The 17,502-nt window shown below is 40.2% G+C and overlaps 1 protein-coding gene across 2 annotated transcripts in view; it reads right to left on the bottom strand.

The window, feature by feature from the left end:
- The window catches only part of cdh23 (cadherin-related 23), a 161,495-nt gene that overhangs the window by 66,831 nt on the left and 77,162 nt on the right, over positions 1 to 17,502 (bottom strand). For both annotated transcript variants that reach the window (XM_088304346.1, XM_088304347.1), the window contains exons 10-13: positions 9,227 to 9,339; positions 6,549 to 6,737; positions 2,298 to 2,447; positions 1,666 to 1,824 (exon numbers count right to left, since the gene is read on the bottom strand). In XM_088304346.1, the coding sequence (XP_088160472.1) occupies positions 1,666 to 1,824; positions 2,298 to 2,447; positions 6,549 to 6,737; positions 9,227 to 9,339 (611 nt within the window). The remainder of the gene's footprint in view (positions 1 to 1,665; positions 1,825 to 2,297; positions 2,448 to 6,548; positions 6,738 to 9,226; positions 9,340 to 17,502) is intronic.

The following is a 17,502-nucleotide window of genomic DNA, read 5'->3' as shown; positions in this document are numbered from 1 at the left end:
CAGACCACTCTCTCTACCTCATCACACTGTTCACAAAACATTTTAAAAATGATAGTAGTGCCTTTCTTTGTGTGGCTGTTGTTTCTTATCAAGCAAACATTTTTTATGAAGGTGATGCTAATAACAAACAAAGTTGTTAGCTGGAGCCCTATATAACATATTTTTTATTTTTTGATTTATTTATTTCTTTTTAAATCTGTGTCTGCAATGTCAGAATTTGCACCAGCTATCAATGACGTCATTCATCGCAAAATCAGAGATTACAGCAAGCACAACATTGTTCAGTCGGGAGTCGTTCTGTCCACAGTGCATATGTGTGAGCCCAAAAGCAAACACATATGCACTAAAAACCTGTTTATTGCAGTGGAAACAAGTTAGCAATTGTTTGAGCAAAAGCCCCAGTGAGTTGAATGACTGGCGATCATATTCATCCATTATTTCTTTTTTTATTAATGTCAGAGAAGTGGCTATTAAACATGTAAATATTCCATGTTATATTTCATCATCATATATTCAAGTTGAAGTAAAGTAAATATACAAGTAGTTCAAGTCGATATATTACCCAAATGGCTGATACTCGTATCGGTTCAGCGACATTACAAGTACAGAAAATGGATGGATGGATAAAAATCCTACCCCAACTTCAAATAATCGCTCATGACCACCACAAAGACATAGGGGGTGACCACTTACTTGTTTAATCAGACGGCAGCATGAAAATAAACTGCCCGCTGCATTCATTGCATCACAAACGTTGTAACTCACTGTCTAAATTACTAATGAACTAAATTATGACAGACTCACATTGGTAAACAAATCTGTGCAAACACATTACTGGACAAACACACACACACACACACACACCTACACACTAGATTGTAATCATGCGGGCTAACTAATAGAGCAAAGCCTACAATGACACTGTCTCATTTTAGCCATGTGTTGACTTTGAGGGAGTTGAAGGAGATAGTGTGTGTAGTAGCATTGTGTCTGTGTGTATGAGTGTCGTATATTTCCATTCAACAGCTCGCTATGAGTGGGCAACATCTGTTTAATGTTTGTATTGTGTCTTCGGTGGCATAGAGTGTGCACGTGTATTCCAGCCCCTCAGACAATGAACAAACTCATCTGGAGGTGAATATGCCGTACAGACCTTTTTCTCTTTGCAACCTGCTCTCTCATTACCAGCAGTACTCCATATTCTCAGGCAGGCTGCACAAGGCCAACATCAGCCAGACTTATCGGGTATTAGATTGCCCTGCAATCTCCATTTCATGAGCACCAGTCTATAAACACTATTGATTTTCACACAGTGGGTTGTGCTCTTGAATCAAGTGGAATGTAGGTGTAGCTGGTTGGTTTGACTGCCAATGAATAATAATATCATTTTTTTGTTACAATAATACGAATCATGTTCTTTTTTTTAACTCCATGTAATACTTATTATGATATTGTGTATTTGGCTCACATACAGACTTGGTACATTCATGGTGTGTGTCATGCTTTGGTTTTTTTCCAGCCCAACACCCATCCAATGGAGTTCTCCAATGTTAAAAAAGTAAGGCATACAAATCATGTGAGGAAGAAACCACTTACTGAGAAGGACATAAGATGACTATTTGCCATTTCAACATTCATGGGGTTGTGCGGTCCTTGAACACTCACCAGGATTCGAAGCAGTGACGTACCGCTGGGTGTATTTTCAGGGAGGCTGATATTGTAGACAGATTTGCTGAATATGGGTCTGTTATCGTTCTCATTGATAAGGTCAATAAAAATGCGGGCGAATCCCACATGGTCAGACATGGACTCATTGGCGTAGAGCTGGAAAGAAGGACATAAAGAGGGTGTTTACACCAATCATTTAAATCTTTCAAATTGAACCTGACCAGTCAATGAGATATACTTTAAGTTCCCAAAAGTTGCTGTAAATAACTTTAGTTTCTTAATTTTGGTGTTCAAATATGTCTTCAGTGTGGTGGAGTGGATATTTCATACTCGCGAAACCTGGCTAGCAAACAAATAACGGCATCCCTTTTTTTTAAACCTCCTCGTTTCTTGGAAATGGCTCTTGTGTAGATCAAGGTAATTTGGAGTTTGAAAGACAGGACAAACTTGCTTTGTGTTCAGTCATCAAAGGAATTCTTACATTGAACCTCCTGAACCGTTTTTAGGAGACCATCCTCCACACCTCCTTCTTGTTTCCTTTCAAAGTTGCAAAGTTTGGAGACAAACCAGCGACGTGTTTTCCCCGGTAAACTTAACACACGTATACTGTTATTCTATTCAAAACTTACGGAAAAACTGTAGCTGCGGATGCGCTCGTAGTCTAGCGGCATTGCAACCCTCATTCTGATGTCGGCACGCCCTTGCACAGCCGTGGGGGAGATGGTAAAATATTCCGAATTGTTGCCGGTCAGGAACACCTGGAACATACTGTTCACCCCCTACCACACCAGGGATCAGAGTTGACACAGCATTATGTAATCAGACAAAAAAAAGGGATTGTGATATGATGGAGGACAAATATTGATATGTGGAATGAAAGCGGATGATAAAATCTATGCGTTTTTTAAAACATGTAGGCTACTGTAAATGATAAAGTTCAACTATGAGGTGATTCAAACTATTGGAATAAGTTGTAGCTGATCTATGGCTTTTTACTGGCTTATATTAATAAAATAAAAGTTTTAAAGCATTGGCACTGAAAGGATGATCGCTGGCAGCTCCATAGTGTTGCAGAAAACTTTCTGATTCCACTTTCTCTGTCTGGTCATTTTGTTTGGACAGTCGCCAAAGGGATTTTCCAGTTATTCTTTCTACATTTGGACACATATCAGAGTATAGGATTCTGTTTGTTTTAATACATTTAAGAAGTGTTTTATGAGCAGAAAGTGATGTTATGATCGCTGATGACAACCGTGACTATCTACCTAAATACAGAAACGTACATTGGGGATTGGGTTCTGGCTCACAAAAATGCTGCTGACTTTATGTGGGTTGGAGTTTTAGTTGGAAAAGAGAACAAACTATTGAGGTTGCGCACGAGTAGGCATTTTACAAATATTAAATATGCTGCAGAAATACCTTTCCATCCAACATGAAATTCCAAATAACCTCTAAAAAGAGCACCTAATGTCTTAGTCTGTCTTTCAAACACAGATAATCCCTCAAGTACTAAAGCATGAATATAAATCAAGGTAGGGTCAAAACCATGAGAAGTCCGTGGCTGCCTTGGGTCCAGAAACCATCTCTGGAGCCCCCCCACCTCATCCTCTTGAAAGCTGCAGGGCAGCCGGTCGCATCACCACTGTGGCAGCCACGGGAAGATGAGTGCACTGGTCGATTGGTATTTTGCTGGCAGCTCAAATGGCCCTCTTGTTTTTGTTTTTATCTGTGCGAGAACCATTGTGGCTGATGGCTCCTATTTAAAAGACCATCCAATATGCAGGGATGTCACCTCAAACTGCCCATAAATATAATTGCTTGTCCATTTACTTCAGCCTTTAGAAGCCCCTGATAAAAGTACCCTGTCAGGAGTGACAGCCACAAAGTTTCTCGACAGGTTCCAGTTGAAAAATGTTTTACAGATTCCAGCCAAGCAGAAGATCGGATGGAAGAATGAACAGCCATCGAGAGAGTGAGAGAGGTAACTACCACTTGTGTCATAGTCTCAAAAATAAAACATCTGCCCATAATTCCCTGGACTACAGGAATGTAAGATTCCTGCGCAGGTGTAGCGGAGTGTGAATGAGTGTGCGCATCATTACTGACAAGTGGGTTTTACCAAATCATGACAGCAAATCAAAACAAAACTAAATTACCTGTGAAATATACATGTGTATATGAAACTAATGCACCAACCACCAGCATGTTTGAGATTTACATTCTTTGATGTTGAGGTGATTTTAATGGTTGTTTTTTGATTATATAGTGACAAATACACTTCTGTACTTCCCTACTTTCGAGGTGGGAATCATGGACCGGTTCCAACTTCACTGTCATCATTTTGGTCACTTTGGCCAGATGTCCTATCATGGTTAGAATTTTTGTGATGTCATGTAGTCGCAGAAGTGGCAGAAGCAGGAAAGCACGGGTGACTCCTTATAATGCTGCGCACTTTATGTGTGCACCCAGTTCCGAAATCTGTAAACGTTTGACTTTGTTGGCTTTGTTTGTCTACTGGACTGACTAGGGGCATTTCCTGGTGACACGCTGCTTATGTTGAAAAAAGGCGGACGTGACTGAGGCCAGCATGCGGACGTCAAAACAAGAATGGTGACGCTAAAGGCACGCCCCCAGTAGGTACCGGTTAGGGCAGGGGTGGGCAAACTTTTTGATTGGCGGGCCACAATGGGTTCTAAAATTTGACAGAGGGGTCGGGGACCATGAGCAGATGGATGGAGTGTTTTGATAACCTCACCTCATCGGTTTATTCACTTAATTTTTTTCAAGTTCGGCGGGCCGGATTAAAATGCTTTACGGGCCACATGTGGCCCCCGGGCCATAGTTTGCCCACACCCGGGTTAGCAGCGCACACCTCATATCTGGTAAGATTTACCTTGAAGTGTACCATCATGAAATGGAAAATTATATGGGCATGACTTAGTTGTGGCTGAAATTACTAAGTTAGTGATCATTGTGTTGGGTTTTTATGTAACCTACATGCGGTAATGCTAACTGCTTGCTAACTCAACGTTAACTGCATGTTTCTGTTGTGCTCAGGCGATAGCGTATATCGCTTCACTTTATCTTTGGTGTAAACACTCAGTTTTACGACCTTTTTTTGTATCCAGTCCGATTTAAACAAAACTGCTGAAATATAATATAAAACCGGCGGAAATGATGACAGATGGTGAACACAACTACTAAGATTGGGAGGCATTGCTGGGCGAGTGACGCCACAATTTGTGAATGGATTGTGTCCTAATTTCTGAGGGTCTGCACAGCAACAAGACTGACTCAGATCAAGATGAGATATATATTTGAACCTAACGTATATTATAAAATATTACCATGTCTGCGCCCAATAATATGGAGTGACGCATGTATGTGTTAATTACAGAACTAGTACCCATAACTTTTTAATACGGTGCACAGCATGGTCTTGAATATACGGTTTATTATGTTATATTGTATGTGAAGTGCTTTGTTACAGCTGCAGCTGTTGTATTATATATTGTGTATTGAATTGAATAAGGAGCAATCCTACACACTGACAAAACTGTTCAAGAGTCCCACCTGTCCCACCTGGCCTGTACGGGGCTCTCGGTTATCCTGGAAATTACTCTTTTCTGTTGTTGAATATTATTAAATGCAATGATACTGTAAAAATCTCAGCCGTTTGCAGCAAGGTCAGCAATGCAAATGAGAATCTGTTCTCAATTGCCTTAACGGGATAAAGTATTGGAAAAAAAATCCCTCCCATCATCGGCTCAATAATCATGATTGATAATGGAATCTGAATGACAAAATTCTTATTATGTCCCACTCCTACCCTTGTTATAGTATGTATACATTAATTCTTATGTTATGCTATTTGTCTACAAAACGTGAAAACATACACAAAGAAGCACGCAAAGAAGAAAAAAGAGACGTCTTTTTGGGGGGTATGCATTTAGCTCAAGTGGGCAATGTTCAGCATATTTTAGAGTGGAGGCAACTGTTCTAGGAAATATGGTAATTTAATTGAAATAGTTATTTTCTTTTTCTTGCTCCAACACAACATTGCATGAAAAAATAAAAATGAACCTACGTTAAAACTTGGAATTAATCTTCTCAAACTGAATCCCTGAAGCACTATGCATATGCAGAATCAATTCAGCAATTTATTAAACACACACACACACACACATACACAAATGGAGCGCCTGCGCTGAAAAGTCCTTATTTTTGCCATCACCTCAAAATAATTAGGTTTGGGGCAAAAGGTGATAAAATATAGAAACATGTTTTTGTAGGAGCACATTTCTTATTATTGTTGTTATACTTAATCTTTTAATTTCCCAAATCTCCACCTCAAGTCGAAAACGATCCTGTTCAATGCAGCCAGCAATGCATAACTTTAAACTTTTGCTCCTTGCAGGCTCCCTTTAGTTTACGTGTTTTTACGTCCTCTCTACCTTTCCCCACCATCCACTTGACTCGTAGTTATCTGGCAAATTCCACCCTGACTGCTTCTGCGCCTAAATCAATCAGAGTTGACTAGCTTTCTGCTTATCTGCACCCTCGGTGATTGATTTTCCTCGTTAGGCATAATTTGATGCTCTGTCCCATCTCTTCCAGAGCAAATTAAATTGTAGTGAAGTCCAAATGCGCAGGTGTCGGCAGCGTGCACAAGCATGTGCACAGCATTTGAGATCGAGACAGACAGAGAGAAAGAAAGCTTAAAGTGAACCGATTGTCTGCATGTGTTGTGACTGACTGAGAAATAGATAAGGCTAATGGTAAGTGGCAGGAACATTAAATGTGCCGTTTAAAAATGTCTAAATGATTACTATTGATGGACAACATTATCAAGTGAGGGGCAGCAACAACAATCAACCCACCTCATCCTTGTCCTCTGCCTGAATGAAGAGGGGCAGCGCAAAGCCCACCTGGGCAAGCTCAGTGATGCGGACACGGTACTCGGAACTGTTGAACTTTGGGGCATTGTCATTCTTGTCAATAAGCAGGATGGTGAAGGTGGTCCGAACTGTCGCGTCTGATGGACTGCGATCTTCTTTCAACTCGGTGGCCTTCAGGGAGCCACGGAGAAATCAGCCATTGTGTCGAGATGGATGACAAAACCAAGACAAAAGAAACAATACATCACACTAAATGTAATTTCTGATGGAAGCTGTCAGCACACAATCTAGACAGGCATTTAAAGCTTTTCATTTATCCAATCAAAAAGAGCACAGGCTGAATCACAGGGCTCAAAGTGAGGCCAACGGAGGACCCCCACGTGTAGACCAATACACACACAGACACAATGAGATTTAAGAGAAAATAGCCCAATTGAGAAGACCTAATTACACAATTTCTTTCTCTGGCCGTCTCAGTATTGAAGCTTCTGCAAAGAAAAAAAAGGGGGTGTAGTGGGGGGGGAAGCTAGAAATGGTTTGGGGCTTTCTATGGCCTGATGATAGTTTATAGAGGAGCGCTACACGCAGCAGAGCTTACTGCTCGGGTCCAGAAAATAAAGGTAATACTGTTAAGCCTCAATCATCCCAATGTCATTTTGCCTTCATAATCTCAGCATTATCTAGCCCAAAGTTGAAAAATTTGTCATATTACTTTACAAAAATCAATAGAACCACCACCAAAGAAGCATAAGCAGAGAGAAAATGTAGGAAGGGGAAAAAAAAAATCCATATCTTATAAATACATTTTTGGGTGATTTTTTTTTCCGCCAGCCCTTTCACGATTCTGTTTTTCTGCTTTATATTTATTGATTTCAATTAAAATGATGAACTAAGACTGGAAAACGTTTGCAAGTATTACTTTTAGAATTAAAGCGAGATTCCTGGTCTCCCACTCCCAAAAAAAAAATGTCACGTGAAGCTTAGTATGAACATGAACGGTTATTAAATACTGTAGGTGTGGTTTTTAGGGGTGGGCGGGTGTTCATCTTGTAAGCAACATTGTTGTGCAGCTCAAGTGCAAATGATTTGACTCAACATAACAGTGAACTTTACACTTCAACGTTGCAGTCACATTGATAACAAAAGCTCTTTGATTGTGTATCTTTCCACTTTCAGGAGCTCTTTGACATCCATTTCACGCACCCTCTTGCAACTCTGTGAAAACCACGTCGTGCACAATCGGGGCTGAAAAGAAATTACGGGACCAAAAAGAAAACAGAGGTTGGAAGTTGAGGGGATAGAGGGTGTGCAAGGCAACCGTGATACACTTTAGGCTCAGGGCAGGGGCAGAGGAATTGAGAGACAGCATCTACTTCAAAAAAGGAGGACAAAGAAGAGAGGGAGGGAGCAACATAAGAGCCCTTCACATCAGCGAGGGCACTAAATTCTATTCCTTTATCTTGAGCTACACAGTTCCACAAACCCTCCCTGGACAGACTGCAGGCTGTTTAGCGCTCACAAAACTGCAAAAGGGAAATTATCAAAGGATCAATCCACAAATGGCTGAGCACATTATCAGGTTGATAATTGAGCAGGAGCACATTATATATTAGATGAACTCGTGACCTTCAAAGTGAATTTTTAGACTCAAGATCAACAAGGTGATCCCCCAAGGACACAACATAGCCCCCATGGATTATATGAGTAGCCAGTGGGCCTGTTCTGAAAATACCTCACCTGTGATGGGACATTGTGATTTTCAAGGAATGTTGTAGAAGTGATCAAGTGAAAATTTGAAAAACGGCGGTGCATTAAAAAAAATAAGAATAAAGTGCTGGTTATTGATGTTTTGTTTCCTTATTATTGTGAGAAAGTATTATCATGATTTTTGTCACATGAATGAATATAATTAATTATTATAATAACAAAGTCATGGAAAATTACTGCTTCAAACATTTTGTAATAGGCCTATAAAACGGCATTTGTAAAAGAGAAGCTAACACACCTCATCCTGTTTCTACAACCAATGAAATGATTTATAGTACAGAATTCTTAGTCCCTTTTGACACCCAGGCTCACATGTTTTCTTAGGCAGAGTCATGATTTGTTGTTAGCAGAGCCCTGATTAACTGTGATGTCATTTTCAGTCGACAGCAATTGGCAAAATGGCTGCCCCCTACGATGGCTACATTTTGCTGCCCAACTCATATGCCATGTTTACGACAAGTGAAAGCGCATACAACACATTGTAATGAACATTTTTGGGTTGACCTGCCCTCTACCTTACATTTTTGACTGTGTTGACAGTTAATGTCAACAAAAAAATGTTAATTTATATTTCCTGTACACAGGTTTTGTGATGCTCGTTTGTTTGACCCTGTAACACTGCCATTATGTCCAATGAGAAAAAAAAGGTTTCCTAATGCAAGCAAATTAGATCAAAAACAGTCCCGTAATGGATTGTTGTTGACTTCAGAGATTCCACTGCATTTTGAGTAGGTTTTTAATTGGTAGGATTAAAAAAAAAAAAAGGGAGAACATTTGATTCAAATGCAGCAACAGAAACTCGACTGTCACTCGATTGAGAGGAGGTCGCGGGACGTCTGGTAGCTCCATGATGTGACAATCCCTTCCACGCCCATCCCCATTTATCAGCTCACCTTGACAGTAAGAGTGAATCCTGCCGAGTAGAGTGGGTTCTCTCGGTCCAGCTGGCCATTCACTGTCAGGGCACCGCTGATGTAGTCCAGGGAAAAAACACTGTTGGTGTTCCCTAGTTGGAAGGACAGAAGGATGAATGAAGAGTGAGGGAGAAAAACAGAGATAAGAACGTCAGCGTGCCAAACGGGACTGGCGTTGTGCTTAATTCAACAGAACCCCTGGGATGCAGCACAGAGCCTCTGGAAGGGAAAGGTGCTGGACGAGCAATGTGGATTTCTCTTTCATGCAATATGGATGTATAGCTTCTGCTTCTCTTCCTTTCTTCACTCCACCTTAGGCTGACCCACCACTTCTAACCTGTTCACACTCTACCCGCTTGTTTCATCCTTCACGGTCTGAGCCCCTTTCCTTGCTGCACTTTCTTTGCCAGTTTTACTTTGAAAATGCATCGTGATTATTGTTATAGTTCACGTTTACCAAAATCATTCATGCTTTAGCATGTCAAAATAAAATTGTTAATTATGATCCATTATTCAACTCCAATAATCTTGAATTCGTAATCCATCAGAATTGCACCTGAGTGAAGGTTAATTATAGTAATATATACTTTTGTAGCCCTGAAATCACGCTGTTTATGAAATTTGCCTGTGCAGACCAGCCTTATTGAACTTCAGGTTCTCCAACAAAGTCACCTAGTCATCAGGCCACTGTTAATGTAGAACCCTGCATGTTACTCAGGATAAACTCACTGTGGTAACTCTTCATTGAAGATATCCATGCATCCATGTATTTTCTAAGATGCCTTTCACCACAAGGGTCGTGGGGGTACTGGAACCTATCCCTCCTGTCATCGGGCAGTAGGCGGGGTGCACCCTAAACTGGTTGCCAGCCAATGGCAGGACACACCAAGATGAACAACCATCCGCGCTCACATTCATACCTCGGGACAATTTAGAGTGTTCACTCAACCTACCATGCAAGTTTTTGGAATGTGGGAGGAAACCGGAGAACCCGGAGAAAACCCATGCAGGAGCGAGAACATGCAAACTCTACACAGTAAGGCTGGAGTGGGAATTGAACCCATGACCTCTGCACTGTGAGGCCATTGTAATAACCAGTTGTCCACCGTGCCACCACTAAAGATATCATAAGAAGCAAATCATTTTGATCATACAATCATTCTTCAGGTGTTCAGTGTTATCAAAACACCTCGTGGTATGTCAAAATTTACAGTCTAAAACCACGGCACATAACTCTGAAAAATAACTATCACCAACAAGAGAGAAGATAAATCACATTCACATCCGTAATGTCGCTGTACTCCTCCAGGAGCAGTGTAAACACTGCAACAGTATCGCCACTTTTATAAAACCTCATAACTCCAACCCTTCTTTTTAACTTTCCCACCGTATATACTCTCGTGCACAAGTTATTGGAGGTGTGTCAGAAAGGTTCCGGAACTGATGTTTTAAACACCAGCTATAATCAATGCAGGCCGGATCAACCAGCATATCTACAAAAAGATCCCGCGATGTTTGTTGTTCCGGGCATAAGAAGAGAAAAGATATGGCAGGAGATCTGGCGGCTGTTAACAATGACAACGACAGTTCCTGGCCAAGAAGAACATGGCCATGCTGGTGCATACTTCTATTTTCACTCAAACTGTCTCCGTGTGATTTCTTTTCCTTCTTTCCCAATTAACAGGCAGCCATCAAGATGGCCATGATGAGGAGCTGCAGAGGATCCCAGACAAATGCTATCAGGAGTGAATGAAGTTGTGGTGGAGAAGGATGGGGAAATGCATTAAATTCCAGGGGGATTACTTTGGATGCTCTTTTTTTTTTTTTTTTTTTTAAACACCAATCCTAGAATCTGTTGACACGAATATGTCCCGTTTTACCTGACTACTGTTAGTGACTGTTAGAGTAAATGACACGATTGCGACCACTGTTCCTGCTACATGCAAACGCACACACTCCACTATATTAGAAACATTGACTTCTCTCCCGCCTTCATTATAATCCATTTTGAGAACCTCGGTACGTATTTATTGGAGTGCTGGAGAGACCCCCTATGCAATCTGTTGATAGACACAAGCCATACATGTGAATGTTATCGAAAAGATCTTCTCAATAAGAAGGCAAACAATAGAACAGACAGCTGAATGAAATAACCCTGAAAGTCAGGTCAAGTCCAACTGGAACTAATTCACTTATGTCCTATGTCAATACATTCTGTGCTGACCAGCTGACAGCACACAAACTCTTCTATCTCACCGCTGCACCGTGTATGCAAAACTGAAGACTGTGCAAACATGCTCAGCAAAAACTATTCACTGCTTATGAAAAAGTGAAAAATATATGATAAAGTATGTCAGTGCACACAGTCTTGAGTGCAGAACAACTTGATGCAACCACATCAGCATTGCCATGAATTCTTTGCAAAGAAAATGATACTATCAAAAGTAAACATTTATACGTTGACGCTGTGCCTTGCAGAATAGTTGTAGAAAAATTGCATACTATTGAGAGATTTCTTAAACATCTTGGCCATTTATTGTTTATGCTCTCGAGGACAAAAGTTTTAGCAGTGCCTTAAATTTTGTGTCCTTAACGTTTTGTGTCGCACAACACTGCTGTGCCAACTTCCATGCTTGTGATTCATATTGCTTCTATTGTGTGTGGAAAGAACTCTTTTTCCAACTATTCCAAATATGGTGCTATGCTTAATACTATACAATAAAATATAGAACTGTTTCTAATATTCTGTCCTTTGTGTAGCTTGGCAACCAAAACATAGGAAGCATCTTTCTATATTTTGAAGTCAAAACAAAAAAAAACATGCAGAGTAGGTTGATTGAAAATGTACAGTAAATGAATGAGTGCGAATGGTTTTCTATGCGTTAGCCTTGTGATTGACAGGTGAAACATCAAAAGTGTACTCTGCCTCTCACCTTAGGTCTGCTAAAATAGACTTCGGCCCCTGCCATGCACAGGGTATATAGATTATTGAACACAGCTTTAGATTTACTCACTGCAGCTCTGCGAATGGATGGACAAACAACTCTCAAATGACTTTGGTTTGGCTCACTTTCAAATAAAAAGTGTTGTCTCTTGTTTTTTGTTTTTTTTAAGGAAGTTTCTTTTTCTTTACACTATCCTTTCTAAAAGAGTTCCCGTGTGTTTTCTAAAATGCCTTCAGTGTTGCTGATGTATCCAATCCACTTGCAGAGCTATCATTCATATTTAATATCAACGACCAGGTTAGTAGGTTGACAACAGTGGTCGGAATATTAAGAATGAAATAAAAAGTACAAAACAAGTACATTTTCTTTGTAATGTAAAATCATCAAGGCTTGGAATACACATAATGCCCTGAAGTTTCAATTCTGTATAATACATTTCGAGGATGCACGTACCCACGCACATGCACGCACACACACATACACCGGCGCAAATCCAGTGGACCACGTGGTCGAAATATGGCGCAAACATGTTAGACTGGGTATTGGTGATTTTGTCGATGCAAGCAAACTGGTGCATTTAAAAAAAGGGTGGTTGGTGCTGTAGTGGGCGTGAACACAGCCGACTCCATTCCAGTCAAAACGGCTCCTCTTATCCCATAAATGTGGCGCAGTCACATCTCGAAGGAAACATCTCAGTGTGCAAAATGACACTGTGAGCCGAGGCTTTGTCACTTCTTTGGGCCGGTGTGCAGACAATGTCAACAGGCACCCTTACAGAATGAGCTGGTGATAACATCTGGCAACTTAAACATGATTGCGCATCTCATGTATTTTCCACACCCAAGAGCTGCGTGGAATAATGTAAAAAATCAAAAATAATCCTGATAATAATAATAATGTGTGTTTAATTAATACAATTCTACAATGAATCAGAGGATTTAAGGCCCACTGTTATATTTATAAATAAAATATGTTATCCTGAATTAACTTAACATGCAGTGGTTTTTTTTTTTTAATGTGAAGGAGTCCGATGATTTACAAGGAAATAAACGCAAGAACGGCAAGACCACGCAAACTCAACTCAACGATTAGGGGCGGACTTTAAAACCCAGGACCCATATTCGAACACAGACGTTTTGCCTGTAAGGCACATGCAGACAGTATGCCCCACATTGCCACACCATTTCAGAACTTTTACAGAGTAATTCCCAAAATATGCTCAGATCAGTCATTGTCCTCAGACTTGAAGAATATCATGCTATATATATGACAGGTATTTCAATATTTTATGGCCTTTCAGCAATGCACCTTGACTAGAAATGGTCTTGGACTTTGCCCTTCTTTTTGTGTGCCACCTTGTAATGAACCTTGAGCCGTACTTTGAGGGATTAGGAATCATTCTTTTCAGATCATTTGTAGCATAGGAGAGATAAAATACCGTATGTCCCGACGCTAAGTCCAAAGTGCACAATAGCTTGGGTCAACAGATTAACCCGTGTCTGTGTTCCTGACTCCCCATTCACTGCTCTATTATTGCCCTGTAAATCTGAAATTGAGAGGCGAGAAGCTTCAGAAGAAAGAGCACAGGGCAAGTATGGGGACAGACCAAGACAGCTCCATTCGAGCCCTGAGGTAATTAACCTCAATTGAAGCCAAAAGGCGTACAGAGGGAGGGCATAAGAAGGCATACATTTGACAGAGAATTATGTCAGGCGTATACAGTATCTTGAATTGCGGGGAGAAATGCCTGAATATGATGTTTGCAAGTACAGTATACTGTTAACACATTTTTTGATCTGTCGATTTGCTGTAGACTTTTTTTTTATCAATTGGAATTTTATTTAAAATTAGAATTACATACCTTAATGAATTTTTATTGGATTGTAGCTTCAGTATTTAAAGTATTTTATTATATAGTTTTTTCATCAATGTTGAATTCTTGTATACATATTTGTGTTTTGACAGTTTAACGTATTTTGGTGAGTTTGTACAATTAAAAAAACAAAACAAACAAACCTGCTTCTAAATTGCTTTTCATTGCAACCGAGGCTAAAATAAAATAATTAAAAAAGCAGTTAACGCATGGGGTGACTAATCGAATTAAAAAAGTGTCCCTTGTACTTACCCATATATCACATCAGTGACACAGTATATGTAACGCTTGACTAAAACCTCTCTATGTTTTCTTTTGTTTGGCATGAAAAGATGGCAAAAGTTCTCATGGACCTGAAAACATTTTCAAACTGTGTGGAAAGTGAGGAGTGATCAACTCTAACGAGGTAAAATGATAAAGACTGACTCACGGCGGCTCTTCAAATGAAAGATGCAACCCTGTCAGAGTGCTCTGACCAGAAGACAAATTGAACAGGGCACTATGACCATATTCTCTCCTTTTGACCCAACAAAATCTGAAACGGTTCATATCTGTGCAAGGAAGGCATCAGATCTACACCGACCTGCTCGACCGTTTAGTATTCAAGTGCATCATCTGAATTAACCTTGCCTTCAGCGAGAATAGGTGAGCGCTGCTTCACACAATCAGTGCCAATGTATGCACGGAGCATGTATACTGTATGTGCCAGCACTGTGGTAATATTTTGACCAGAATTCTGTGCCCTCACGGAAAAGGTAGGAAAGATATTCATGCCGGCGAAACTGCCTGGGGCATCAGGCAGGTGAAGTGAACCAGCTGTATTCACAAGGTCTGTATGCCATTTAATGTCCAGGCTCCTCAGTCCACTACAGTTACATCTGTTTTAGAAACTTTTTACACCAAGTTTGTTCCCATGGCAACACCTCTCGTCACAAAAGTTGTGTGCATTTGTAGTGCAAAGTGGAAGGATAGGATGAGATAAAAAAATCAGTTTACTAATCACCCTGATAATAATGTGCAAATAGGAGCATATTCTAGAAGTCAATTCCGTACACGCCTTGTTTCTCCCGTCTAGGCTTCTGACACACTCACCATGTGTAACCGGGAAATATGCGCGCAATCTCCAAACATTTGATAAATGTTCTTGGAATGGAGCTACTAACATCATACTCTCCTTTCCTCAGTCCGACTAAGGAGTTTGTTTTTTTTGCTTGGAGGTGGAGAATATACTATATGAACATCAGGCACAGAACCAGGATGCGTGCGAGGACATCAGAGAGGATCAGTGCAAGGGATGAGTTGAGACATTTACACAGTTTGTGCCCTTGCTGCATTTCAACCGAAAATATCCGCTGTGATGTGGACCAAAATCTATGGACAAACTGATAGCAGCACATTTATGGCCCGAACGATGAGGATGGTGGCCAGGAGATGGAGGGTGATGTTAGCAACCGATGATGTGTTACTGTAGTTTTTTTGTCAGTGTGTGTTTTTATATTTCTTAAATGTACTGTATACATTTCCTTCTACAGTAATTGACCAAAGTTATTTTATGTCAGAATAAAAAATGGTTACAATTTCATTGGCAGTATGAGTATCATGTGTGTGGCGCCAAGCTTTGGAGGCTGCTTTCTTGTTAATCATGCAAAAAAAAAATCAAATAAAATAAAAAATAACAGCATAGCCCAGCATGATTTTGTTGTGTTTTTGAGCTGGTCTTGCTGATTTCACCATCGTGAGCAAACCAGCAGCAGCAACAAGTGCAAAACAAAACTGCCAAGATTTGAACAGTCGAGCCGTGTCACCATGCCAAATGGTGCAACGGAAATTCCTTGAAGTCATTTTCCATGACCACAAGTTTGTATAAGGGGATGCAGATATAGGAAGCCTAAAAATTAATGTGACACGACAGAAATGCTGTCACTGTTGTGCTAAAATTGATGGTCAATATATTATATTGTCTTATTTGTGTAATAACACCGAAGACAATCGGCTGACATTTGCATTTCTATTTTAGACCTGTGTTGATAATGATGTTGGCGTGTGTGTGTGTGTGTAGGTGCTGGGGTGTGTGCGTGTGCGTGTGTGTGTGCGGTGTGGGGAATAATATAGAATTGAAGACTCTATGTGGGGGCATCGTGCCGCTAAATTGGTTTGTCAGCTTCAGTGACCTGACTGGAATAGCAATCTACAACAACCGTTCCACATGCAGGTGACTGGTCATTGGTGTAAGCATCTATGTAGACGTGACACCAACAGCTATAATGTGTCACATCATAAATCAATACAATCTGTAAATATGTATGCATAAACTGGAGCTTTCAACATCAACATTGGCTCTATTGGACTGAACTTTTCGAGAGAGGCAGGCTGAAATCACACGCAGTGACTCCCAGGGACCACCAAGAAAGAAAATATAATCACATTCTAATTGCTGATAGAGAATGTTCTCCAGTGATCAGGCAGAACACTGCGATTAGACACCCGGGAGACGGGAGAACTGCAGCACACAGAGACACACAACCCAATTCAGGAGAAATTACTTTTGGAATTTAGCATTCCATATTTTGAGGCTGTATTTCTTTGTGGGTATTTAGATGTGTGTGTGACTTTTGCGAGACATTGATATTTTAAAAATGTTAATGTAAATGCAATTTAACTATTAGAAAGGTTGATCTGCAGTTTTTGCATTAAACATTAAAAAAAAATCCACGAGTGAATTTTATAATATATAGCGTTTTAATTCTTATGTCATGAGCAAGTGAAGGCTGTGAGCAGTTTCCTAATCGAAACGATACTTTTGAACAAAAAAAAAAAAAAAGAAAAAAGAGAGAAAAACGTAATGGTAGAAAAAAAACACGTATTTAATTGCAAAAATCAAAAATAGGTGTGTGTTGTTGTTAGATAATAAAAAGCATTCACATATAATCTCAGTTTCAACCGCGCGCCAAGTGCATGACAATAACTTTCTCAGTTCAAATGAGAATTTGAGGAAAGCCAAGCAAGAGTTCTCTAAGTGTAATCACCATGCCTAATCCAGTGACAACTGTTTTCTCTCGTTTCTGACAACACCACGGGGGAGCTAGAACATTTTAGTAATGCGATATGGCATGCAGCCAAAGCTCTGTGTCTTGAGGCGAAGATTTTGTGTGCTTTTGCGAAAACGTACACAAATTAGTGTCACTTTTAAGGATAACACCTGCAGGCAAATAGAGGTTTGGACTATTGTTATTCAAACTACGCCAACATCTAATTCCTAATACCCAGTAGAAAGACGTTCATCTGCAGGTTTACAGAGACTAAACTGTAGAGCTACTGCAAACTGCGAACCATGAATGGACTTTGTATGTAAATAGCGAGCCGAGTGCCTCGCAATTTGATAGCAGCTTGAATTTGACCAACTCGAAATGAAATTCATATCTAAAGTTTTATTTTTT

This window comes from Idiotropiscis lumnitzeri, chromosome 9 (assembly GCF_059441095.1).
Source record: "Idiotropiscis lumnitzeri isolate Australia: NSW breed Sydney's pygmy pipehorse chromosome 9, RoL_Ilum_1.0, whole genome shotgun sequence".
Classification (NCBI taxonomy): Eukaryota; Metazoa; Chordata; class Actinopteri; order Syngnathiformes; family Syngnathidae; genus Idiotropiscis; species Idiotropiscis lumnitzeri.
Note: the sequence above shows the minus strand (reverse complement) of the source record. Positions and strands in the feature narration are given on the sequence as shown.